Consider the following 27,902-nt stretch of genomic DNA (forward strand, 5'->3'; position numbering starts at 1 on the left):
AGGTTCCCGTGCTCCTGTCCCGTTATCCATGTGTCCGTTATCTGTACCTGCCTTCCCATACCTATTTGTCCCTGCCGTACAATATCTGTCCATACCTCCCTGCTTCTCTGCCTCAGTCATCCTGACTCTACCTGCCTATACCTGTGCCCGTACCAGTGTCCGTACCTGTCCTGTGGGTCAGCTGCCACATTACTGGTCACTGACCTGGGAGTGGTACCTGGCATCTGCCTTGTGGTGGACACTTAGTTAAGCCCCTCTCACTAATGGGTAAGACCAGGACCCCCCTGTGGTACAGTGGGTCTAGTAACCCCACTGGCTGCCTCCACACCAGCGGTGAGAGTTACAATGTGATTGAAAACTAAAACATCCTGCAAAAAAAACCCAAAATCCCTGAAAAGGCTAATAGAAAAGTAAAACTAAAGGAGAAGAAAAAACTAAAGCACAAAAATGACAAAATTGGTTGCAGCGGGAAGGGGTTAAAAGACTTTTGAAATATTGAGGATATGAAGTTGAACCCCAAATATTTGGTACCAAATAAAAGGGATCGTAAATGTCAAATAACTTTATTAAAAAACAGAACATACACATACAGTACATACATTATACAGGTCACGCAGACTTTCCTTCAACTCATTTAATATCACACAATCATAGACATAAATAACCAAACTGACTATTTAAAGGAGTTTTCCAAAACTAAAATATTAATATCTCATCAATATCAGATTGGTGGGGGTTCGATAGTCGTCAGCTGATTGTAGCTCAGAGTTGCAATACGAGACACAGCCTCTACAAAATAAGTGGCGCTATGTCCCGTATACAATGACGCCTACGCCGCCTACTCAATCAATTGATCGTCAGGATGTCAAGAATCCGAATCAATGTCATTATATTCCTGGAAAACCCCTTTATATATATATTATTCATTCAGCTTGAAACAAATCTTTGGGAAAAGCCGGAATGCATTATGCGCAGTCGCCTCGCAGACTTTGTCGGACGAAAGACCCTTCACATGAGCAATGTATTCACAGGGGATGAAGATGTTGGATGGGATATTCCTTTCCTAAAATAAGGAGAGTCATGGTGTTAGTAATAAATGAATAACTAAAGGACCATTTCCAAAAACTGATAATCAACCAGCGATCAAAAGAAAGTGGTCATCAAGTGTGTAAACATGTCAGCGGATCAAACTGTTCTTGTCGGCCATATACTTTGGATGGCTGTTGGCCAAATGATGGTTCGGCAGTTCTCCGACTTCTCCATAAGGAGTATCACTAGCTCTGCCAGGGCCGGCGTCAGCACGCGGCATACCCGGGCAAATGCCGGGGCCCTGGAGAGCTGGGGGGCCCACTCGGCCTCGTCAGTTCTGCTGCCCACGGGCCGAGTTCCGGGGACCACAGTCCTTGGCACTGGAAACTGTGGCTGCCGGCCCTTTAAGGCCCGCAGACCACAGCGTTCACTGTGTTCTCCTGCATTGAGCATCATCTGCGGGCGGAGCTACCGCCCGGCGTCCTGCTCGATCGCACAGATGAAGGAGTCACAGTGCCAGCCAGCGATGTGGGCCCCATCTGCACCGTGACCTGATCAGTATGTGGGACATCACTCCCTCCCCGCCCCTCCCTGTCCCCCCGTGCGTGTGTGGGCCCCGCAGAGCCGCTTGTGTGGGCCCCGCAGAGCCGCTTGTGTGGGCCCCGCAGAGCCGCATGTGTGGCCCCCGGAGCCGCGTATGTGGGCCCCGCAGAGCCGCTTGTGTGGGCCCCACAGAGCCGCTTGTGTGGGCCCCGCAGAGCCGCGTGTGTGGCCCCCGCAGAGCCGCGTGTGTGGCCCCCGGAGCCGCGTGCGTGGGCCCGCAGAGCCGCGTGTGTGGGCCCCGCAGAGCCGCGTGTGTGGGCCCCGCAGAGCAAGGTGTGTGTTTGTATGTATGTATGCAGCAGAGCAGTGTGTGTGTGTGTGTCTGTCTATATGTATGTCTGCAGCAGAGCAGTGTGTGTGTGTCTGTCTGTCTGTATGTATGTATGCAGCAGAGCAGTATGTGTTTGTCTGTCTATATGTATGTATGCATGCAGAGCAGTATGTGTGTGTCTGTATGTATGTATGTATGTAGCAGAGCAGTATGTGTGTGTCTGTCTATATGTATGTATGCAGCATAGCAGTGTGTGTCTCTGTATGTATGCATGTATGATGTGTATCTATGTATGTCAGTGTATATGACTGTATAGATTTGTCTGTTTATATGTATTTTTGTGAGTTTGTCTTTAAATATGTATATGTACATGTATGTATCTGTGTATGTGTGTGTGTCTGCGTGTTTATGGGGCCCACTGGGACTCTTCCGCCCAGGGCCCACAAAAACCTGGAGCCGGCCCTGAGCTCTGCCACGTGTTTCCATGTCCTCTACAAGAGAGCCGCTGCCGGATCCCTCCAGTGCTGCCTTATCTCATCAAGAACAAAGGGATCTGAAGTCGAAATTGAGAGATGTCTGATCCTTACCCCCCTCAATATTTTCAGTCGGGAAAGAGACGGGGGCTCCCATACACAATAGGCCATTAGACAAACCTGTCGATATCGGCGAGCTCGGCCAACGCTACTCTAATGTCTATGGAGATCTTTTAGACAAAGGGGAAAAAAAAAGAAAAATGGCGGGGTCATGAAAAAATTAAATGCGCATCAATCAACTTGGGTATAATGGATCGGAGCTCGTTTATGGACAGAATTCGGAAACTGGTTAAGTAGCATTCCCTGACTATAGTGGTAGTATTATAATTAGTGATGAGTGATCGTTCTCGCCACAGCTTGTTACTCGATCGAGCATCCAAATTTGAAAATATTCGACATTCCCATTGACTTCTTGTCATGTTAGGTATGGGCTATACCAGGCATATGGCAACAGGGAAGGGAAGGAAAACCCTGTGTCTATGGAAGAGGGAGATTGTGACCCCTGACAAAACCTTCCGCTGGCACTTGGCTCCCTTGAATACCCTAGATAGGTTCCACACCTCTGCGCCGAGCAGGATACCTGACCCTGGCTGATCCTAAACTGCGCCCTAGGTAGGGAAGAGGAAAGGATGAGCACTTAGTCAACCCCATTAAGCTCTAAAGAAGACACAGGGAGCACACACAGGGGGAAGCAGTTGAACAACTTATCTCCAGAATGACTCAGGAAGAAGTACAGCAACGAACAACAATGTTTCTTCAGATGAATATAAGCCGTCTGCTTGCATAAAGGCCTGTAAAGGTTTTGAACTCTATCACCAGCAAGGACTAAGGGGGAATGACAGTATTTAAGGACATAAAGGGAAGTGCTGATAATTAGCAGCTGAAAGGTAAGGAAATACGCAGGGTCCTAAAGGGAAAAGGATTAACGTTGAAGCAGAGAAGAAGAGAATGTCAGGGAGCAGTTTATGTAGCTAAACACTGCGACCTTCTAAAGCCTGACAGCACAGGACTGTCCGACAGACACCTGTGACACTTCCATCATGCTTGGTACTCGAGTTGCGGCCGAAAACTCCGTTGCTCGATAGAGTAACCTCCACTCATGATCAACATATCATCCGCTCTACAGTGTCACTTTAACATTTATGTACACAGCAGTCATGGCCTTCTTCGTACCTGTCTCTCTGGTCCGAGAGCCGGTGAATCGGTCTCCAGGCAGATGTTCTCCAGTGGGATCCGTTTTATCAGCTTCTCTCTCTAAAATTTGTGCAAATTCAGAATAAAATCTATTAATTCCAAAAAAATAATAACTGGAAGCAATATAGAACATAACACGTCCCAAAGGTGTCTGAAAACATATTCACACCGCCATATACAGTATATGGTCCAATTCTTGCCAAAAACAAGAGTAGATCCCAGCCAAAGCAAGAAAACTTTTAGGATCTGCTGCAATTTATGGTAGGAAATGCACAAATGGAAAAAAGCTCAAACAACACATAATCAGTACAGTAATTCTGAATTCCTACTTCTAGCATCCCTCCCCTCATCCCTGAAGCAATCTCTTCTGATCTCAGAGACCCCCTTTACTCAGTCCAGAATAATTTTACTTACATGATCATTGTTTGCGACCGCAGGGGGAAAGGATAAGAAGTATCCCGCCTGCACCCCCTCCAATGCAACCGAGGGGCGACCAGCAAAATTGTGCAGCAAGACTTTCTCAGCACCTAAAAATCCACAAACAATGACAAATATCAAGTTATCACTAGATAAAGAGACCAAAATGAATATATAGAACATATATATATACATATATACATACATACATACATAGGGTGGTCCAAAGGTAGGTGGACTCTGTAAAGTGAAACTGACTCAGTTGCTCTTAGCAACCAATCAGATTCCACTTTTCATTCTTCACAGACTCTTTGGAAAATGAAAGGTGGAATCTGATTGGTTGCTAAGGGCAACTGAGTCAGATTCACAGATCCAGTTTTCACAGGTAAATCTCCCCCCAAATCTGTTTTCATTTCAGATAATTCAGATAACCCATAATGGCAAATAATTTAAATACAAATCAAAGAAAATGGATTTTAAAAGAGTATTGGAAATCTCAAAATGCTGAAACCGTTACAGCAAATTGTTATTATTTTCTGTCCACCTACATATATATATGTATATACACAAATCAAAGGTTTACTGGGGTCCTAAAACTGGAAAACTCTTTCCTAAAAAGTCTGCAGTGCAAAACATAATAAACTCAATTCTTACCTCACAGAATGGCACCAGTTCTGCAATGTCGGCACAGCGTCTCCCGGTGGTCATGTGACAGTGTTATGTTGTGTAAAGGGGGCTTTACACACTACGACATCGCTAATGCGATCTCGTTGGGGGTCACGGAATTCGTGACGCACATCCGGCCGCATTAGCGATGTCGTTGCGTGTGACACCTATGAGCGATTTTGCATCGTTGCAAAAACGTGCAAAATCGCTCATCGGTGACATGGGGGTCCATTCTCGAATATCGTTACTGCAGCAGTAACGAGGTTGTTCCTCGTTCCTGCAGCAGCACACATCGCTCCGTGTGACACCGCAGGAACGAGGAACCTCTCCTTACCTGCCTCCCGGCCACAATGCGGAAGGAAGGAGGTGGGCGGGATGCTACGTCCCGCTCATCTCCACCCCTCCGCTGCTATTGGGCGGCGGTTCAGTGACGCTGCTGTGACGCCGCACGGACCGCCCCCTTAGAAAGGAGGCGGTTCGCCGGTCACAGCGGCGTCGCTGGGCAGGTAAATATGTGTGACGGGTCTGGGCGATGTTGTGCGCCACGGGCAGCAATTTGCCCGTGTCGCACAACAGATGGGGGCGGGTACCCACACTAGCGATATCGGTACCGATATCGCAGTGTGTAAAGTAGCCTTTACTGTTGCAGTCAATCATGCAGCCAATGATCAGTTGCAGCCTTCACTATTCTATCAGTATGGATATCTGCTCTGACAAAATACTGAAAGGCTGAATTTCATCTCTCCAGTTCCTTATATACAGCATTCTGGAATGCTGAGTATAAAAGCTCACTGGTGGTGGCCGCAGCTTATAGGGGACAAATCTGGTGACAGATTCCCTTTAAAGGCCACTTTACACACTGCGATATCGGTACAGATATCGCTAGCGTGGGTACCCGCCCCCATCTGTTGTGCGACACGGGCAAATCGCTGCCCGTGCCGCACAAAATCGCCCAAACCCATCACACTACTTACCTGCCCGGCGACATCGCTGTGACCGGCGAACCGCCTCCTTTCTAAGGGGGCGGTTCGTTCAGCGTCACAGCGACGTCACAGCAGCGTCACTGAACCGCCGCCTAATAGAAGCGGAGGGGCGGAGATGAGCGGGATGAACATCCCACCCACCTCCTTCCTTCCGCATTGTGGCCGGGAGGCAGGTAAGGTGAGGTTCCTCGTTCTTGCGGTGTCATACGGAGCGATGTGTGCTGCCGCAGGAACGAGGAACAACTTCGTTACTGCTGCAGTAGCGATATTTGAGAAGGGATCCCCATGTCACCGATGAGTGATTTTGCACGTTTTTGCGACGATGTAAAATCGCTCATAGGTGTCACACGCAGCAACATCGCTACAGCGGCCGGATGTGCGTCACAAATTCTGTGACCCCAACGACTTCGCATTAGCGATATCGTAGCGTGTAAAGCCCACTTAAGAGTTGTCCACTACTTGGACAACCCCTTCTCAATCCATATGTTGTTAAATATAAACACTTCTACTCAACTCTGGTGCCGGTGCTGTTCCAGCAGTTTCAACACAGCGTTTCATGGGGATCATATGAGATTGTTACATTACGCAAAACTCTGAAACCAGTCAGCGGCCACTTCACTCTCCTGCCTTCAGACAAAAATCTTACATCTGGTGGATGTTAGAATTGCTGCTATTTAATTTCCTCTGGATGTATGTGATACATTCAAAGGCGGGGAAAGAGAAGCGGCAGCTGATTGGCCACAAGGATCATGTGACGTAAAAATCCGCCGGAGAGGCCGCACTGACACAGCTGGAACAGCACCTGCACCAAAGGGGAGTATGAGCGCTGTTATTTTACAGGGGTTGACCTGGATTAAAAATGGATTGTCCCATAAGCCCTTTAAGAAGGAAGAATCTGAATATCTACATGAAATCAATATTGTAATTCAATACTTGATTGCTACAATGTTCCTACCTTGTTCTTTAAGAAAAGCTATTGTTTGTCTTCCTGCGGATCGAGAGTGGACATTTCTGTAAAAAAAAAAAATATATATATATATATTTATATTTTTAGCAATACCTTCCTGTACACATCCCCTGGTGGTCAGATGATAGAGATAAGGGGTCCAGGATAATGGGATTCCCATACAATCACCTGTGTTTTTTCGGGTGTGGATCTAGTGTAGAAGAGAGAAAGTCCCATATCGGAAGGAAGATGGCTGATCCCCCTTATTTTTCAATAAATGTTCCTTAAAGGGGACACGTCACCAGGTCAAATGTGTGTTCAGTTTTTGCTTTAATTCCCGCTGAGTATTCCATTTTTTGCTTTTTTTATCTGCTTTATAGTTCCAGGGGCCTTTTTAGGAATAATAAAAAAGCAAAAACTCTCCACTTATGACATGGTGACCCATCCCCTTTAAGTAACCTTATGCAAAATTAATGTCTATCTTTCACTCTCTCCCTTTACCACTATGGCGGTCACAGAAGGAGCCAAGGACACTTGGATCCGAAAATACTGTAAAAAGAAAGGCGCACAATAGGGTGACCCTATTAGAGGAGAATGGTGTTGTTCACCTAAGAGGTTATGGGGTATCCACTAAGACACAGTCCAACTGGTGAAAGCTCTCTTGGACGGCTGTTTTTGTGATTCCTATTGAAGTGCATGGAGAGAGGGACAACTTTCAGGGTTGGGTGCAGAAGACCATGGGACCCCCAGTCTGGAGGTAGCTGGTGGGGCTTACATTTACCTATCAGACATCTACAGCATATCTTATGGATTTGTCATAAAGATCTGCGATGGGCGAACCCCTATAATAAGCTGAAGCCTTTGTATGGGCCCCGCTATATACTGACACTGGTAGGTCCAAGCGTTTCGCGATGTCTAATTGTATCTGAAAGACCTTCAGCTGCTCTTCTCGTTCCTTGGAGGTGGGAGTGAGCCAGGGGGTGAAGTCCAACCCAATCTGTATGGAAAAAAATATCCGTATATACATTAGTGACACAGATAAAAAAAAATTAATGTGCCTATTTTCTGATATTTTTGGACATTAAGCTCCCCCACCTATTGCTAGAATAAAGGGGATGTGGTCATCTCCTAAGCAATTTGCCGAAATACCTTCTGCTGACCTTCCTCTGTAGTAATGTCAGCTGTCCAGAAAACAGATGGGGGTCTTAGCACCTATTATTCATGACATGCCAGGTGTACACTGACAAATGGGCCCAGCTTCCTGGTCCGATTACCCCTAAATATAGCAGACCTTACGGAAATCTAATGCCCACCCTTCCCATGAATTCTGATAACTATATCTGTAATAGGGAACTCTGTCTTTTTGTCTAATAAATGATGAAAATCTAACCAGCAAAAGCCACCACTAGGGGGAGCTCACTGTATATAAATGTCTATAGCTAGGATTGAACTCTGAATGCAGTGAGCTCCCCCTGGTGGCGGCTACAGACATCTACCATATATCTTGTATGTGATCAGTGATGTGGGGAATAGAAGGATTTTATAGATGTGAAAGTAAATTATTGTCTCAATCCAACCTTGATATCAACTTATCACTGGTCTTTTTAGTGTCAATGAGGGTGCAAAAATCAACTGTACATGCAAAAGTGTGTGATTTAACCCTTACTTCTCCAATGCCGACAAGGTGATCCTTGTACTTTTCAAACTGTTCAAGAGCAGGCTCCAGATCCTACAATCAACAGTAGAAAATAACAGTATATCATGAGTAATAGCACACAGAGGTGCATAAAGAAAACCATAATATATAACTTAAAGGGATTTTCCACTACCTTTTCACCCATATGCCATATATCATAGTTCTTCTAAACAATACTTTTTTGTAATGTACTTGTATTGGATGTATAGATTTTACGAGCGCGTCTCGGATTGTTGTACAGATTCCACTTCCTCCTCTGATTCTTCCTCTTCCGGCACAGAAATCAGACCAAATGAATGGAAATTATCACTGGGCTCCTGATGGTGAGTGTAGATGTTTTGGAGTGAATCACAACTAATCTGCCTCACAGGCTGAGCTGACTGTTACATTCAGCAGTGACAGCAGGGGCCGACATGTTATGATCCGGAACCATGGAAGACCACCATAAATCATTGGTAAAAGGTGACAAGAGCATTGGCAACTAATCTGGCCGCCATCCCCTTACTAACCATCACAACTAGAAGTAGCTGAGGGGTGAACTAACATCCTGTGCACCGCGAACCCAGCCGGAGAACTAACTATCCTAAAGGAAGGAAAGATGAATAACTCTCTGCCTCAGAAAATAGACAAGAATAGCAAGCCCCCCACATTCAAAGACTGCGGTGATATAGCAAAAACACAATACACAGATAGATGATAGGATTAGCAAAAGGTGAGGCCCTATTGACTAAATAGGACAGGATAGGAAAGAGACTGATAGTGGCCAGAGAAAAACCCCTTCAAAAGTCCAAATACCTGATAGTGCAAAAAAGCCCACAGATCATTAGATCTGAACTCCATCCTATATCAGGCGCTCTTGTCATACCAATGAACAGAAAGCAGGACCATTACAAATTCAAGAAGCAACAAACACATGGACTAATAGGAGCAATACTCCAAACATAGCTGCAGGGAGCTTCCCAGCTAAGCAACTGAGAGGGAAGATCCCTGCATGCAAATAAACTGACAATAACCACAGCAAATGACAAACTCAGATAAGAGCAAAAAGAACCAAACAAAAATAAAGAGCCAAGCACTTATCTGGGGTAGATGTGGTCTGGAGCAGGATGAAGCAGGCTGGTGAACAAAGAACAACTGACATTTAGCATAGCCTGCTATCAGACCAGGGTTTAAATAAGCAGAGAGTTAGCAATGGAAACGCCCATTGCTCAACACACCTGGTCTCTGTCCAAACCATTCCTGGCCACAAGAGGGAGCCTTACAGCAGCCAAAGCATAACTGACATTCACAACAGTACCCCCCCCCCTTGAGGACGGGTCACCGAACCCTCACCAACGCCACCGGGTCGCTCAGGATGAGCATAGTTTCATAGTATCATAGTATCATAGTTTTTAAGGTTGAAGGGAGACTCTAAGTCCATCTAGTTCAACCCGTAGCCTAACATGTTGATCCAGAGGAAGGCAAAAAAAAACCCCAATGTGGCAAACAAGTTCCAATGGGGAAAAAATTTCCTTCCTGACTCCACATCCGGCAATCAGACTAGTTCCCTGGATCAACACCCTGTCATAAAATCTAATATACATAACTGGTAATATTAAATTTTTCAAGAAAGGCATCCAGGCTCTGCTTAAATGTTAGTAGTGAATCACTCATTACAACATCATGCGGCAGAGAGTTCCATAGTCTCACTGCTCGTACAGTAAAGAATCCTCGTCTGTGATTATGATTAAACCTTCTTTCCTCAAGACGTAGCGGATGCCCCCGTGTTCCAGTCGCAGGCCTAGGTGTAAAAAGATCTTTGGAAAGGTCTCTGTACTGTCCCCTCATATGTTTATACATTGTGATTAGATCCCCCCTAAGCCTTCGTTTTTTCAAACTAAATAACCCCAAGTTTAATAACCTGTCTTGGTATTGCAGCCCACCCATTCCTCTAATAATCTTGGTGGCTCTTCTCTGCACCCTCTCCAGTTCAGCTATGTCCTTCTTATATATCGGTGACCAGAATTGTACACAGTATTCTGAGTGCGGTCGCACTAGTGACTTGTACAGAGGTAGAACTATATTTTTTTCATGAACACTTATACCTCTTTTAATACATCCCATTATTTTATTAGCCCTGGCAGCAGCTGCCTGACACTGTCCACTAAAGTGAAGTTAACCATCCACCCATACACCCAAGTCTTTTTCTGTGTCTGTTTTACCCAGTGTTCTACAATTAAGTACATAATCATAAATGTTATTTCCTCTACCCAAGTGCATGACCTTACATTTATCTACATTAAACTTCAATTGCCACTTCTCAGCCCAATCCTCCAATTTACATAAATCTCCCTGTAATATAAAATTATCCTCCTCTGTATTGATTACCCTGCAGAGTTTAGTATCATCTGCAAATATTGAAATTCTACTCCGCATGCCCCCAACAAGGTCATTTATAAATATGTTGAAAAGAAGCGGGCCCAATACTGACCCCTGTGGTACCCCACTATGAACTGAGACCCAGTCCGAGTACGTACCATTAATAACCCCCCTTTGTTTCCTATCACTGAGCCAGTTTTTAACCCAGTTACACATATTTTCCCCTATCCCCATTATTCTCATTTTATGTACCAACCTTTTGTGTGGCACCGTATCAAAAGCTTTTGAAAAGTCCATATACACAACATCCACTGCATTTCCCTGGTCCAGGCTTGAACTTACCTCTTCATAGAAGCTGATCAAATTAGTTTGACAGGATCGATCCCTCATAAACCCATGTTGATTCTCTGATCATCATAGCATGATGGAAGGCGCGAACCAACCTGTCCGCATGAATGTCAGAAGCCACAACCCAAGAGTTATCCTCCTGGCCATAACCCTTCCATTTCACAAGGTACTGAAGCTGTCGCCTACTGCGATGGGAATTCAGAATTTTTTCAGCCTCATGCTCCAGATCCCCCTGTACCAAAACAGGGTCAGGAGGCGCTGCTGCAGGAACTGTTGGCTCCACATGTTTCTTCAACAAGGACTTATGGAAGACATTGTGAATCTTAAATGACACAGGCAGAGTCAAACAGAAAGATACAGGGTTAATAATCTCCGAAATCTTATAAGGTCCAATAAATCTGAGCTTAAATTTAGGAGATGGAACTCTCATAGGAATATTTTTAGAGGACAACCACACCATGTCCCCCACTTTAAACCGGGGACCAACAGTCCGACGCCGATTGGCAAACTTCTGGGCAGATTCTTGGGATTGAAACAATTTATCCACTACCTGCCCCCAAATCTGCTGCATTCTGTGTACCACCGAATCCACCCCTGGACAGTCAGACGCCTCAATCTGCCCCGAGAGGAACCTGGGGTGATACCCAAAAATCATTGGTAAAAGGTGACAAGAGCATTGGCAACTAATCTGGCCGCCATCCCCTTACTAACCATCAACACTAGAAGTAGCCGAGGGGTGAACTAACATCCTGTGCACCGCGAACCCAGCCGGAGAAATAGCTATCCTAAAGGAAGGAAAGATGAATAACTCTCTGCCTCAGAAAATAGACAAGAATAGCAAGCCCCCCACATTCAAAGACTGCAGTGATATAGGAAAACACAGTACACAGATAAATGATAGGATTAGCAAAAGGTGAGGCCCTACTGACTAAATAGGACAGGATAGGAAAGGGGCTGATGGTGGCCAGAGAAAAACCCTGCAAAAGTCCAAATACCTGATAGTACAAAAAAGCCCTCAGATCACTAGATCTGAACTCCGTCATATACCAGGCGCTCTTGTCATACCAATGAACAGAAAGCAGGAACCATTACAAATTCAAGAAGCAACAAACACATGGACTTATAGGATCAATACTCCAAACATAGCTGCAGGGAGCTTCCCAGCTAAGCAACTGAAAGGGAAGATCCCTGCATGCAAATAAACTGAAAACAACCACAGCAAATGACAAACTCAGATAAGAACAAAAAGAACCAAACAAAAATAAAGAGCCAAGCACTTATCTGGGGTAGATGTGGTCTGGAGCAGGATGAAGCAGGCTGGTGAACAAAGAACAACTGCCATCCGGCCTAGCCTGCTAGCAGACCAGGGTTTAAATAAGCAGAGAGTTAGCAATGGAAACGCCCATAGCTCAACACACCTGGTCTCTGACCAAACCATTCCTGGCCACAAGAGGGAGCCTCACAGCAGCCAAAGCATAACTGACATTCACAACACCGACACCTTTGCTTTTGAAATGCAGATCGTAGCACTTCACTAGCAAAGGGTTTAGTTAATCCAATCACTGACATGGACAGCTGAAAAGTGCCGAAATTTGCCTAACAAACACAGTGATAGGGCTGTACTGGACATCTGGCAATTGCCAGATGGACTGGTTCCTACTCTGGGCTACTCTGACACTTGGTATCTCCCAATATCTTCAGCAGCACAGGTTGGAGGAGGGAGCGGTTGAAGTAAGTGCTGGATCACAGGCTACTGCATTGCATGATGGAACTTGCAGTAACAGAGCACAGTAAGCCTGGGAGAGGAAACGAAGGATGTAAACATCAGCGCTGCTGCTAGTAGACACCAAATGATGATATCTGCATGATAAAGGGTTTATATTACTATAAGAAGAGTATGAGTGCATTTAGTGGCACATAGTACGATTGATGAATAAAAAATGAAATGAGTTAAGGTAGTGGATAACTTCTTTAAGATTGTTTTACTCTATAGAGGTATAGTGACACTGAGATCAAATTACAAAATCATCATTATTGCAAAACTGGTGACCAGAGATATATGATCAAGATGCAATTACCTACCTGCAATGTCACACTGTGATACCCATCTGCTCTACTCTGGATAGGGTGCACTCCAAAACATGGCATGACGTAACTGGGGTACCTGGAAAACAGGCAACATAGCCAAATCAACACCGGCAGGCAAGGAGGATGCTCACCGGACCGGACTAAAGATCTGGCCGCTGGACCGGGGTCAGTCTTCTTAAAGAGAACCTGTCACCAGGTTTTTCCCTAATGAGCTGTGGCCACCACCTGTATACCCTTACATACAGTGTTCCAGAATACTGTATATAACCAGACCGGACCGCCCCTAGGTGAGTATTATAAAGGTGTTTTTTACGTTATACAGAGCGGCCTGGGCTCTTATAGACCGTATTCTACAATGCTATATATAAGAGCCCAGTGGTGGTGACCGTAGCTCATAAGTCAAAAACCTGATGACAGGTTCCCTTTAACTAAAGTATCTACAGAATATGTCATAGAAATAGAATAGATGCAGACCCGACCGCTGGGACCCCTATCTATCTCAAAAATGTGTTTCAGTCACATGCCGCTGTCAGCACAGAGGTGGGCACACATGCCAGCTTTCAAAACCCCCATAGAAATGAATAGGGGCAGATGTGCATGCTGACAGCGGCTCAAGACAGAGCCCCGTTCTCATGACAGGGGGCCAATTCTTCATACACTTATATGTAGGGGATAAGAAAACACCTTTAAGGACTTGCTGTGTTCTCGCCATGGTGAAAAAAAATTCTTCATACTTGGGCATTTAAGAAAGAGGTGAACAATCCCTTTAAATGGTTATTCCAATCGTCATAAAGCAATGTTGCAATTTACCGCTTATTATAATTGTCAGCCGTTCCTGAGATGAGGGTGCCCATCACCTAATCTCACCCAGCATTAGTGCTGTGCTTACAAGCTATGAGGAATCGGTGGTCGGTCTCTCCGGCAATCCATCTATGAAGATGGGAAGAACCCTCCAAATATGGAGAACATTTTGTAACAAAGGTTTAATTCCTAATATTAAAAACTAACCTCTCGGATAGATGTAGGAGACTTTCCAGCTCTCCGGCGTGTTCTGTAACCGATACGAGCGCCCGAACTCCTCCCTGGAAGATACAGCAATGTCTTCTAATACAGTATAGAAAAAGGATAGATTTGAGCGTTTAGAGGGGTTTCCCAAAATTAAGTAACTAAATGTGCAATAAATAAATATATATATATATATATATATATATATATATATATATATATATATATGTATAATATATAAAGCTGAGCGTATGTGTGTATGTATGTCTACTAAAGGAATCCACACTGTCGCATTTACAATCACGAAATTTTGCACAGACACTCCATGTGACTCAGGGAACGTCATAGACTATGTTTGGATGGGAAAATTTAACCCCGCATTTTACAGTTACTCTCCAAAAATCCTGCTTCCATTAAACTGAATGGAGGTGGAAGCTATAGGTTATTAATAGCAACTGTCAGTGGTTGCTATAGGAACAAAATAAACTTAGTATAAGAAGCTTATGTGTGAGGTAATAAGATGTCAGTGGTGAGACGGATAAAGAGAGACAGAAAGAGACAGACAGAGACAGACGTGGAAAGAGACAGAGAGATAGAGAGAGACAGACCTGGAAAGAGACAGACAGAGACAACCGGGCAAAGACAGACGGGAAAAGAGACAGCCCTGGAAAGAGACAGCCCTTGAAAGAGACAGCCGGGGAAAGACACAAACGGGGAAAGACACAGACGGGGAAAGACACAGACGGGGAAAGACACAGACGGGGAAAGACACAGACGGGGAAAGACACAGACGGGGAAAGATACAGACGGGGAAAGACACAGACGGGGAAAGACACAGACGGGGAAAGACACAGACGGGGAAAGATACAGACGGGGAAAGATACAGACGGGGAAAGACACAGACGGGGAAAGATACAGACGAGGAAAGAGACAGCCCTGGAAAGAGAAAGTCTGGGCAAAGAGACAAACGGGGAAAGAGACAAACGGGGAAAGACACAGACGGGGAAAGACACAGACGGAGAAAGAGACAGACGAGGAAAGAGACAGACGAGGAAAGAGACAGACGAGGAAAGAGACAGACGAGGAAAGAGACAGACGAGGAAAGAGACAGACGAGGAAAGAGACAGACGAGGAAAGAGACAGACGAGGAAAGAAACAGCCCTGGAAAGAGAAAGTCTGGGCAAAGAGACAAACGGGGAAAGAGACAAACGGGGAAAGACACAGACGGGGAAAGACACAGACGGGGAAAGAGACAGACGGGGAAAGAGACAGACGGGGAAAGAGACAGACGGGGAAAGAGACAGACTGGGAAAGAGACAGACTGGGAAAGAGACAGACTGGGAAAGAGACAGACTGGGAAAGAGACAGCCCTGGAAAGAGACAGCCCTGGAAAGAGACATATGGGGAAAGAGACAGACCTGTAAAGAGAAAGCCCCGGAAAGAGACAGCCGGGCAAAAAGGCAGCCCTGGAAAGAGACAGCCCTGGAAAGAGACAGACGGTCAAAGAGACAGACGGTTAAAGAGACAGATGGGGAAAAAGAGACAGACGGACACACACATAGAGACAGAAACAGAGATGGAGACAGATAGACATACAAATACAGACAGAGAGATAGAAACAGACAGACAAGGAAAGAGACAGACAGAGAGACAGACAGACAGCGACACACATACAGAGACTGGGGGAGAGACAGAGAGACAGTTACCATCACTGATTGGCAGCTTTCTGTGTACACTGTGCATAAGCAGAAAGCTGTCAATCAGTGATGGGGTGGGGTTACACAGAGCAGGACTAGGAGGCACAAGGCAGCTTGTCTGGGAGTGATAATCTCTTGCTGATAAAACATTGAGTTTAATGTCACAGTAACACACAGACTAGTAAGTGACATCGCTGGAATCAAGGTCTCAGCCCCTGCATCATGCTAATCTCTGATTACATAGAAAAAACCTGCAGACAGATTCTCTTTAATGGCACATCTATGAGGCCGCTCATGTGCTGAATTCTGAAGTTGCCTCTTATCATAGGTAGGAGTAAATTTCTGCTATAACTTGCGCCATTTGCTGCCATAAATTATAGCAAATCTGCAGCACTTGACCTCACTTCTCCGACTTGTTAGAACAGGGATGGAGCTGATTTAAGAAAAATCGTAATTTTGCTGAAAAGCAGGAGTAAAGTTTGCAATTAATCTCCCCCTTAATGTCTAAAACTGGAATACCCCCAAATAATGAAAAAATAAAAAGCTTTCTACCTACTTTTCTTGATCTTTCCAGAATTTCCGCTGTGTCCTGCAAAAGAAAATATTTGTATTACTGCGGCCACCAGTCGTCTCCGAGAAGCCGCACCGCAGGGACGCAAGGCCTCAGTTATTCTTAGGTGTAAACCTGTTTATTTCACTATTTTATGGCTTCAAAGAAATACACATGAATGGTGAATGTATACGAATAGGATGAATGAGGAGGAAGCGTATAGTGACCTCTCAGCTTGTGAGACGGGGACAGGACGGCAGACAATACATCACAGTGACACAAATTTGGTTTTTGGGTATTTTTTCTTTTCTTTCATTTCCTGACGAGATACGGGAATCTTCCCTGGGAAATATGTTGTAAAAAAAAACAAAAAAAAAAAATTTCAAGGGCATTGATTCATTACTACTGATATACCGGAAGTGTTCTGCATGGCGGCATTTCTGACTTTAAAGAGCAGCATTTGTTGTATTTATTTTTTTCAGAAATTAACATGAAAATAAGCAACTTTTTAATATACAGTATATCTAATATATTGAGCTCATTGTATGTGTGTGTGCGTGTGTGTGTGTGTATATCTGCTAAAGGATTCCGCACCGTCGCATTTACAATCACAAAATGTTGCACAGACTCCTCATGTGACCATGGGAACATCGTAGACTATGTTTTGAGATAAAAATGTAACCCCGCACTTTACAGTTATTCACCAAAAAAGCTGCCTCCATTAAAATGAATGGAGCTGGGAGCTACAGGTCATTAATAGCAGCTGTGATTGGTTGCTATAGGAACGAAGGCCATTCTTAGTATAAGAAGCTAATGTGTGACATAATACCGTATGATGTCGGTGGAGACAGATAGAGAGACAGAAAGAGACAATACGCACAGACAGAGACACACAGGGAAAGAGACAGAAAGAGAGAGTCAGACAGGGAAAGAGACAGACAGGGAAAGCGACAGATAGAAGCAGACAGGGAAAGAGGCGTTACAAAGACAGGGAAAGAAACAGAAAGGGAAAGTGACAGAGACAAACAGAGACAGACAGGGAAAGAGGCAGACAGCCAGAGACAGACAGGTAAAGAGACAAATAGAGGCAGACAGGGAAAGAGACAGATGGGGAAAGATACAGACAGACAGATAAACAGAGAAAGAGACAGATAGAGAGAGACAGATAGACAGGGAAAGAGATAGAGAGACAGAGAAATATACAGACATAAAGACAGATAGGGAAAGATACAGACAAAGAGACAGACAGGGAAAAAGACAGACAGACACACAGAGACAGACAGAGAGATAGAGAAAGACAGACAGAGATACCGAGACAGACACACAGAAACACACCGCGACAGAGACAGAGAGACAGACAGAGAGACAGACAGACAAAAAAATAGAGAGACAGACAGGGAAAGAGACAGATGGAGAGAGACAGACAGACAGAGACAGACAAAGAGAGACAGATAGAGACAGATGGATAGAGCAATAGAGAGACAGACAGAGACTGGGAGAGAGATAGATACTATCCCGGGCAACACTGGGTACTACAGCTAGTTATCAAATAAATCTGCTTCTTTCTCCTCCAGAATTGATCATTCATTCTCAAAATTTGCAATTCCCAGTTAACATGTCTTCCACGAATGCAGATTTTCCCATTACTGAGATAGGAGATGACAGTTGGTGCCTATAAAGTTCTATGGAAAACTCCAGCTCCTCCTTCCTCCATAGAATCTTATGAAGACTGTCATTTCCTATCTCAGCATGTGAAAATCTGTCCTCGCCGAATACAGATCTTGCATGACCTGAGAATGATCAGGCCAGGAGGAGAAAGAAAAAAAATGTTCTGTGATAAGATATATAATGCTCAAAAAAATAAAAGGGAACGCTTAAACAACACAATGGTATTTTAGTGTTCCCTTTATTTTTTTGAGCATTATATTATAAAGGTGTTTATTTTCATGTGTGCTATTGAGTTATTTTTTGCAGGTGTCTGACATCTTTTGACAAGTATTCTCACGGTAAAAACACCAGCCCCATCAGGGTGAATAGATCGATTTAATAAATAATTGCAATTTGTATTTTGAAATCTGGAGCCAGATTGACATTATATCCACGGGAGGGAGGATGCTCCAGGACTGCCAAATTGGGTGGTCCATATAGATAGGGTTCGAGAAGTGTTGCCCAACTCTGGTCCTCAAGAGAGACCAACACTGTATGCCTGCAGGATTTTAATTTTGTAGAGGTGATGGAATTATCATCTGTGCAATACTAAGGAATCCTTTGATAGTGAGGACCCTTAGAAGCGCATTCACGAAAAACGGCCATCGTCATTCAAGGCACCGGCGCCCGACCTCAGACCTCCATGATTTTAATGCACTTGTGTCGCCCCTGCAGAAGTTGAACCGCTCGGAACCAGGGTTGATTACTCGTGGCTCAAGGGTCTCCCGACCCGGGGGCTTGGGGCCACTCTTAAATTTAAAAGGGGGAGTTATTTACAGGGGAGATATAGTTGGTGACGCCACCGGTGGTGTGCGGTAATTGGGAGTACCGCTGCTGCCGTTGGGAGTACCCGGGGTGATGGAGTGGGGCAGCAGGATGACGTTACCCTCCACGGGTAGGGGAAGGCCCCAGGACTCTGGACGGTGGATTGGGGTGAAGGGGGAGCGCAGGCTCACTGGTTGCAGGTACTCACTCAGCACAGAAACAGACGCTGACAATGTGGTAAACCAAGTCTCTGACTGCCGCTGCCCTCTTGGGGAGCTCGTCTGGGTCCCGTCCCCTGCCGCACTGCCTGGTGGTCTGTGGCCTGCCTCCTGGCACAAAATTTTAGAGTGTTCAGGTGGCCCGTCAGCTTTGAGCTTTCCGGGCCCCGCTCCCTTCTAGGAGTAGCAGAGGAGCTTGCTCTCAGGAGCTCACGCTTGGGATTTCAGTGGGCTGCTTTGCTTGGAAAGCCCTATCCCCCTCATTGCGCTAGTGCCCCTGATCTCTGAGCTTCGTGGGAACAGTTCATATAGGTCCTGTCCTCCGCAGGTTAATTGCCGGGTTGCTTGAAGCTTCTCTCCGACCTAGGGTCCATGTACCCCGACGTGCCTTCGGTCCCAGCCCTGCTATTGAACTGCGTCTGCTGGCTATACTCCAAGACTAGCCAAGCACCCAGTCCCAATCTCCCATGACCGGGTCTCCGACTCCTCCGGGTCCAGACTACCGCCTGCGACATAGGCTGCTTTTCCCCTGGGAGCTCCAACTCCCAGCTTCCTCTGAGCTCCTCACAGCTCGAGGGCTACCACTGAACTGACTTGTCACCTCCCACCTCCGTGTCTGACCCCTAGATGGCGGCCTTATTCCAGCTTAGCAGCCCACTGGTGTGCCTGACAGGGTGTGGTGCAAGGTGTAACTAGGATTTGTGAATGCTGGTGGAGGCAGCACTGCAGATGGGAACCCAGAACCATGGGGGTTGAGTCCTGCACTGGGAGTTAAAGAGCGTGCAGTACCCTGTGATGACCTGACTAGTCCAGGGGCGTCACACACCGCTCTCAATATAAGTCTGGATTGATGTCATGGCGGTTGCTGCTTTTTTCTTCTGTCACTGGATTACCTTTGAACATCCTGAAAACATGATCTCAGGGCTTTAGGCTGTGTGCACACGCTGAGTTTTTTGCCGTGTTTTTTTTGGTGCAGTTTCCTTCTGCCAGCAAAGTCTATGAGATTTCAGAAGTGCTGTGCGCACCCTGCTTCTTTTTTCCTTGCACTTTTGGGTTTTGCACCATGTCCATTGTTTGTGCGTTTGTGTCCTGCTTTCTTTAGCCCTTCCAGCCATTGATTTTAGTATAATAAACACATGGGACAAAATACGAACAAAAAAAGCATGCTTTTTTCCAATCCGTTTCTGGCACAAGGTGCGTTTTTCCGGCACAGGGTGCGTTTTTGGTTGCAAGGACCTGTGCGCCTTAGAAAATGGAATTTTCTTAAGAAATTTCCGAACCCTCTGAAAGGTTTCCGCAGCGCAATGAATATGTAATGAACATAATGAGCGGGCCCGGAAGCAAGTGACATCAGCGCCGATGACAGCAGCGCTGGAAACAGAAGAGTATCGAAAACCATTTTATTTCAAAGACATGTGTTTTCTCCAGTATGTGTCACACTGATGTCACACGGATCACATCAGTGTGCGGCCTGTGTGACACCCGTGCTGCCGGAGAAAAATGTCACCACCTGGAACACACTGACACGCATGTACTCCACACAGACACACGGTCCTTGTGTAAAACACTGATGTGTGGTCAGACCCATTGATTTTAATGGGTCTGCGTATGTCCGTGTCTCTGGTATGTGAAAACGGACATCACACATACCGGAATCACGGACATCACACATACCGGAATCACGGACGTGTGAAGGGGGCCTTAATTTGAGTCTATAAGATTCAGAACAAGGGTGTCATAGACTTACAGTGAAAAAGTAAAAACCGGGCCACAGTGAGGAAGGCTGTGAGAGCTGCGGTCCTGTGGTGCATAAGAGAAGCGGAGAAGAGCAGGAGAATGCAGGATTGGGTAAGTGTTCTAATATGGATACAGTTCCTCTTGCGTATAGCTGCTGATGAGAGAGCATGGGGAGCGATATGCTAATGACCCTCTGCTACGAGTGTGATGCAATCTTGTGATCGTATCACAGCTGCAGAGAAGAGGGAGGGAACACTTTCTCCATCTCCTCTTCTTTCTGTCCCTGCATATATCACACTGCAGTCGGATGACATGCAAGTGCAGTCTGATGTTTCACACGCCCCCATAGACTTGTATTGGGGTGCGTGAGTCAAGACTCGCTGCCAAACGATTGATTCCGCATTTTGACATGGCCTGAGAAATCAATCGCAGATGGATACTGCCCCATAGTTTTGCACTGATGCGTGTGCAGTCTGAAATTTTATCGGATTGCACTCATCCGTGCAAACCCAAGTGGAACCGAGCCCATAGCTGCAGAACGTTTTGAATTTTGCTGGCCGCGAGTCCAGGTAGTGACGGACCCACATTATTAGATATGACCTCCCCCTTGTGAGTGGTAAAGTCGCACGACTCCTATCTGAGAGTGATCACTTCGTATTTTGCCTGAGGGTGCGTGCGATGGATGAACTGCGAGTGCGGATGGTAAAAGTGTGGATTCTGGTCTGCGGCCTGAATTAAAGTGAACCTGTCAGACAATCTGTGCTGCCCAAACTGCGGGCAGATTGAATTAGATCTTCCTATATGGTTGCAGTCGGCAGGTGTATCATTTTCGGAAATGCTCTAGGGGGATTACAAACTCGGCTGGGTAAATTGGCCGCACATACAAAAAATGTGAAATTGACGGCCGCATTCCTTTAGGGCGAGATGATGTTTGCAGTGATAGCGGGATTTAAGGTGCACCAGTGCGGAGGGTGTCATTCCCCGCTCCCATTGGCGGCCCTGTGATCTGATCGTGGGGTGCCGATGGGATGTCATGACAACTGAGGGGTGGGGGGGGGTCAGGCGATGACCTCAGTCACTGTCATGACATAGTTCCTGTTCATATAGACTGTGATTTTTGCTGTACAGAGCGGCGCTGATTCTGAAGTGTCGCTCTGCACAGCAGAAGCGATCAGACAATAGCGGATTCAAATACTAGTAAAAAAAAAAAAATAAATAATAGTAAAAAAAAAAAAAAAAGATTTTAAAAATATGAAAAAAAAGAAAATTTCAATCTCCACCCGTCCCGTTTGTCCCATTGAAAAATAAAACAATGAAAATAAAATAAAAAAATATTCCCATATTTGGTATCGCCGCGTTCAGAAATGCCCGATCTATCAAAATATAAAAGAAAATAAACTGAGCCGTAAAGAAAAAAGAATTAAAACACCAGAATTGTTTTATTTGGCCACCTCGAGAATGCAATAAAATGTAATAACAGGCGATCAAAACATCAAATCTACCCAAAAATGGCATACTTAAAATCGTCAGCTCAAGAGGCAAAAAATAAGCTGTCACTGAGCCCCAGATCCCGAAAAATGACAACGCTACGAGTTTTCGAAAATGGCGACAAAAGCACAATTCTATTCTTTTTGACAAATTTCTGAATTTTTTTAACCCCTTAGCGAAATTTAAAACTATACATATTTGGCATCAACGAACTCGTACCGACGTGAGGGATCACACCGACAGGTTAATTTTACCATATAGTGAATAGTATGGTAAATAAAAAAGAATAACAATGTGAAATTGCACTTTTTTTTGCAATTTTACTGCACTTGGAATCTTTTCCCCCGTTTTTCAGTACAATATGGGGCAGAATGAATGGTGCCATTCAAAAGTACAAGTCGTCCTACACAAAAGAACAAGCCCCTATATAGCTATACTAACGGAAAAATAAAAAAAAAGTTATGGCTCTCAGAAGAAGGGGAGGAAAAAAGCTACTAAAAAAATAACAGAAAAAGATGCCATGTGGACATTCCCCTATGTAACCTGAGATCGTGTTCCCCTATAGCCGGCATTCCCTGAGTCAGCGTTCCCCTATAGCCGGCATTCCCTGAGTCAGCGTTCCCCTATAGCCGGCATTCCCTGAGTCAGCGTTCCCCTATAGCCGGCATTCCCTGAGTCAGCGTTCCCCTATAGCCGGCATTCCCCGAGTCAGCGTTCCCCTATAGCCGGCATTCCCCGAGTCAGCGTTCCCCTATAGCCGGCATTCCCCGAGTCAGCGTTCCCCTATAGCCGGCATTCCCCGAGTCAGCGTTCCCCTATAGCCGGCATTCCCCGAGTCAGCGTTCCCCTATAGCCGGCATTCCCCGAGTCAGCGTTCCCCTATAGCCGGCATTCCCTGAGTCAGCGTTCCCCTATAGCCGGCATTCCCTGAGTTAGCGTTCCCCTATAGCCGGCATTACCTGAGTCAGCGTTCCCCTATAGCTGGCATTCCCCGAGTCAGCGTTCCCCTATAGCCGGCATTTCCTGAGTCAGCGTTCCCCTATAGCTGGCATTCCCCGAGTCAGCGTTCCCCTATAGCCGCCATTCCCCGAGTCAGCGTTCCCCTATAGCCGGCATTCCCTGAGTCAGCGTTCCCCTATAGCCGGCATTCCCTGAGTCAGCGTTCCCCTATAGCCGGCATTCCCTGAGTTAGCGTTCCCCTATAGCCGGCATTCCCTGAGTCAGCTTTCCCCTATAGCCGGCATTCCCTGAGTCAGCGTTCCCCTATAGCCGGCATTCCCTGAGTCAGCGTTCCCCTATAGCCGGCATTCCACGAGTCAGTGTTCCCCTATAGCCGGCATTCCCCGAGTCAGCGTTCCCCTATAGCCGGCATTCCCCGAGTCAGCGTTTCCCTATAGTCGGCATTCCCTGAGTCAGCGTTCCCTTATAGCCGGCATTCCCTGAGTTAGTGTTCCCCTATAGCCGGCATTCCCTGAGTCAGCGTTCCCCTGTAGTTCCCACTCCCTGAGTTAGCGTTCCCCTATAGCCGGCATTCCCTGAGTCAGCGTTCCCCTATACCCGGCATTCCCTGAGTCAGCATTCCCCTATAGCCGGCATTCCCTGAGTCAGCGTTCCCCTATAGCCGGCATTCCCTGAGTCAGCGTTCCCCTATAGCCGGCATTCCCTGAGTCAGCGTTCCCCTATAGCCGGCATTCCCTGAGTCAGCGTTCCCCTATAGCCGGCATTCCCTGAGTCAGCGTTCCCCTATAGCCGGCATTCCCTGACTCCAATGTTCCCCTATAGCTAGCATTCCCTGAGTCAGCATTCCCCGAGTCCAATGTTCCCCTATAGCCGGCATTCCCTGAGTCAGCAATCCCCTATAGCCGGCATTCCCTGAGTCAGCGTTCCCCTATAACCGGCATTCCCCGAGTCAGCGTTCCCCTATAGCCGGCATTCCCCGAGTCAGCGTTCTCCTATAGCCGGCATTCCCCGAGTCAGCGTTCCTCTATAGCCGGCATTCCCCGAGTCCAATGTTCCCCTATAGCTAGCATTCCCTGAGTCTGCGTTCCCCTATAGCCGGCATTCCCTGAGTCCAATGTTCCCCTATAGCCGGCATTCCCTGGGTCCAATGTTCCCCTATAGCCGGCATTCCCTGAGTCAGCATTCACCTATAGCCGGCATTCCCTGAGTCCAGCGTTCCCCTATAGCCGGCATTCCCTGAGTCCAATGTTCCCCTATAGCCGACATTCCCTGAGTCAGCATTCCCCTATAGCCGGCATTCCCTGAGTCCAATGATCCCCTATAGCCGGCATTCCCTGAGTTAGCATTCCCCGAGTCAGTGTTCCCTTATAGCCGGCATTCCCTGAGTCAGTGTTCCCCTATACCCGGCATTCCCTGAGTTAGCATTCCCCGAGTCAGTGTTCCCTTATAGCCAGCATTCCCTGAGTCCAATGTTCCCCTATAGCCGACATTCCCTGAGTCAGCGTTCCCCTATATCCGGCATTCCCTGAGTCAGCGTTCCCCTATAGCCGGCATTCCCTGAGTCAGCGTTCCCCTATATCCGGCATTCCCTGAGTCAGCATTCCCCTATAGCCGGCATTCCCTGAGTCAGCGTTCCCCTATAGCCGGCATTCCCTGAGTCAGCATTCCCCTATAGCCGGCATTCCCTGAGTCAGCGTTCCTCTATAGCCGGCATTCCATGAGTCAGTGTTCCTCTATAGCCGGCATTCCCTGAGTCAGCGTTCCCCTATAGCCGGCATTCCCTGAGTCAGCGTTCCCCTATAGCCGGCATTCCCTGAGTCCAGCGTTCCCCTATAGCCAGCATTCCCTGAGTCCAATGTTCCCCTATAGCTAGCATTCCCTGAGTCTGCGTTCCCCTATAGCCGGCATTTCCTGAGTCCAATGTTCCCCTATAGCCGGCATTCCCTGAGTCCAATGTTCCCCTATAGCCGGCATTCCCTGAGTCTGCGTTCCCCTATAGCCGGCATTCCCTGAGTCCAGCGTTCCCCTATATTCGGCATTCCCTGAGTCCAATGTTCCCCTATAGCCGGCATTCCCTGAGTCCAGCGTTCCCCTATAGCCGGCATTCCCTGAGTCCAGCGTTCCCCTATAGCCGGCATTCCCTGAGTCCAATGTTCCCCTATAGCCGGCATTCCCTGAGTCAGCATTCCCCTATACCCGGCATTCCCTGAGTTAGCATTCCCCTATATCCGGCATTCCCTGAGTCAGCATTCCCCTATAGCCGGCATTCCCTGGGTCCAATGTTCCCCTATAGCCGGCATTCCCTGAGTCCGTGTTCCCCTATAGCCGGCATTCCCTGAGTCAGTGTTCCCCTATAGCCGGCATTCCCTGAGTCAGTGTTCCCTTATAGCCGGCATTCCCTGAGTCAGCGTTCCCCTATAGCCGGCATTCCCTGAGTCAGCGTTCCCCTATAGCCGGCATTCCCTGAGTCAGCGTTCCCCTATATCCGGCATTCCCTGAGTCAGTGTTCCCCTATAGCCGGCATTCCCTGAGTCAGTGTTTTCCTATAGCCGGCATTCCCTGAGTCAGTGTTCCCTTATAGCCGGCATTCCCTGAGTCAGCGTTCCCCTATATCCGGCATTACCTGAGACCAGTGTTCCCCTATAGCCAGCATTCCCTGAGTCCAATGTTCCCCTATAGCTAGCATTCCCTGAGTCTGCGTTCCCCTATAGCCGGCATTTCCTGAGTCCAATGTTCCCCTATAGCCGGCATTCCCTGAGTCCAATGTTCCCCTATAGCCGGCATTCCCTGAGTCAGCATTCACCTATAGCCGGCATTCCCTGAGTCCAGCGTTCCCCTATATCCGGCATTCCCTGAGTCCAATGTTCCCCTATAGCCGGCATTCCGAGTCCAGCGTTCCCCTATAGCCGGCATTCCCTGAGTCCAGCGTTCCCCTATAGCCGGCATTCCCTGAGTCCAGCGTTCCCCTATAGCCGGCATTCCCTGAGTCCAATGTTCCCCTATAGCCGGCATTCCCTGAGTCAGCATTCCCCTATAGCCGGCATTCCCAGAGTTAGCATTCCCCTATATCCGGCATTCCCTGAGTCAGCATTCCCCTATAGCCGGCATTCCCTGGGTCCAATGTTCCCCTATAGCCGGCATTCCCTGAGTCAGTGTTCCCCTATAGCCGGCATTCCCTGAGTCAGTGTTCCCCTATAGCCGGCATTCCCTGAGTCAGTGTTCCCTTATAGCCGGCATTCCCTGAGTCAGCGTTCCTCTATAGCCGGTATTCCCTGAGTCAGCGTTCCCCTATATCCGGCATTCCCTGAGTCAGCGTTCCCCTATATCCGGCATTCCCTGAGTCAGCGTTCCCCTATATCCGGCATTCCCTGAGTCAGCGTTCCCCTTTAGCCGGCATTACCTGAGACCAGTGTTCCCCTATAGCCGGCATTCCCTGAGTCAGCGTTCCCCTATATCCGGCATTCCCTGAGTCAGCGTTCCCCTATATCCGGCATTCCCTGAGACCAGTGTTCCCCTATAGCCGGCATTACCTGAGTCAGCGTTCCCCTATAGCCGGTATTCCCTGAGTCAGCGTTCCCCTATATCCGGCATTTCCTGAGTCAGCGTTCCCCTATAGCCGGCATTCCCTGAGTCAGCGTTCCCCTATAGCCGGCATTCCCTGAGTCAGCGTTCCCCTATATCCGGCATTCCCTGAGTCAGCGTTCCCCTATATCCGGCATTCCCTGAGACCAGTGTTCCCCTATATCCGGCATTCCCTGAGTCAGCGTTCCCCTATAGCCGGCATTTCCTGAGTCAGCGTTCCCCTATATCCGGCATTCCCTGAGTCAGCGTTCCCCTATATCCGGCATTCCCTGAGACCAGTGTTCCCCTATATCCGGCATTCCCTGAGTCAGCGTTCCCCTATATCCGGCATTCCCTGAGACCAGTGTTCCCCTATAGCCGGCATTCCCTGAGTCAGCGTTCCCCTATAGCCAGAATTCATCCTATTCAGCCCCTATAATTAGTGGCCCCTCTTTCTGGTCGCACATTTCGGGGGGGGGGGGTCACCATGCACAAAGATATACTGAACACTACAGATGTGTCCTGCTCTCAATGTCATTCGTCCACGTAATGTCTCTTGAGACCATGAGACCACATCTCTCTCCATGTAATGTCACCTATCACCATAGGAAAGTATGAGGGCGCTCCCATCACTAGAGGGCCAGGACTGGATGTCTCCACTGCTACTCTACAACAAAATGGCCGCCGCTGGCAGTATATACTTATAGAGTTGTCTATGAAGCAGTGAGGAGGGCACATAGCGACACCCCGGTGATTATTACCTGAGAGAACTCCTCAGCTGTCATGTGGCAGTGACAGTCCACATAGCCGCCTGTCATACCCGCACCCAACATGGCGCCGCAGCCTTCAGTCACTCATACATTGGGGCGGTGAGTAGGGGCGGAGCTCTGCACGTGATACAGATGCAGATCACGTGATATGTCAGAGTGTTACAGCTCATTGTATCAGGGAGTGAACTAACTAATCCTGAGGCGTCTGATGTCACGTTTCCATACTGCCCCCTAGAGGCTGGCCTCTACTAGACAATTACTTGTCTGTCAACGTCTCTGGAAACAGCCCAGAATGGCGCCATTCCCTCCTAT

General features: G+C 47.2%; 1 protein-coding gene across 1 annotated transcript; it reads right to left on the reverse strand.

Moving 5' to 3' along the window:
* Positions 1-560: 560 nt before the first annotated feature.
* On the reverse strand, positions 561-27,699 carry LOC142294922 (putative deoxyribonuclease tatdn3-A). Its single transcript, XM_075337987.1, has 10 exons — positions 27,582-27,699; positions 16,391-16,423; positions 14,141-14,214; positions 13,127-13,208; positions 8,309-8,371; positions 7,530-7,639; positions 6,652-6,707; positions 4,045-4,157; positions 3,610-3,690; positions 561-1,063 (listed from the first exon to the last, which is right to left on the reverse strand). Exons 1-10 carry the CDS (start codon positions 27,651-27,653, stop codon positions 920-922), a joined length of 828 nt encoding a protein of 275 aa, XP_075194102.1. The 5' UTR covers positions 27,654-27,699; the 3' UTR covers positions 561-919.
* Positions 27,700-27,902: the final 203 nt, after the last annotated feature.

Source organism: Anomaloglossus baeobatrachus, chromosome 3 (assembly GCF_048569485.1).
Source record: "Anomaloglossus baeobatrachus isolate aAnoBae1 chromosome 3, aAnoBae1.hap1, whole genome shotgun sequence".
Taxonomy (NCBI): Eukaryota; Metazoa; Chordata; class Amphibia; order Anura; family Aromobatidae; genus Anomaloglossus; species Anomaloglossus baeobatrachus.

Bases quoted from the DNA above. Each gene is read 5' to 3' on its own strand.
- LOC142294922 (XM_075337987.1), bottom strand. From the start codon at position 27,653: ATGTTGGGTGCGGGTATGACAGGCGGCTATGTGGACTGTCACTGCCAC. The intron at 14,215-16,390 runs GTAGGTAGAAAG...TGTATCTTCCAG, and splicing joins TTCTGGAAAGATCAAGAAAA to GGAGGAGTTCGGGCGCTCGT. The intron at 3,691-4,044 runs GTAAGTAAAATT...CACAAATTTTAG, and splicing joins CGGTCGCAAACAATGATCAT to AGAGAGAAGCTGATAAAACG.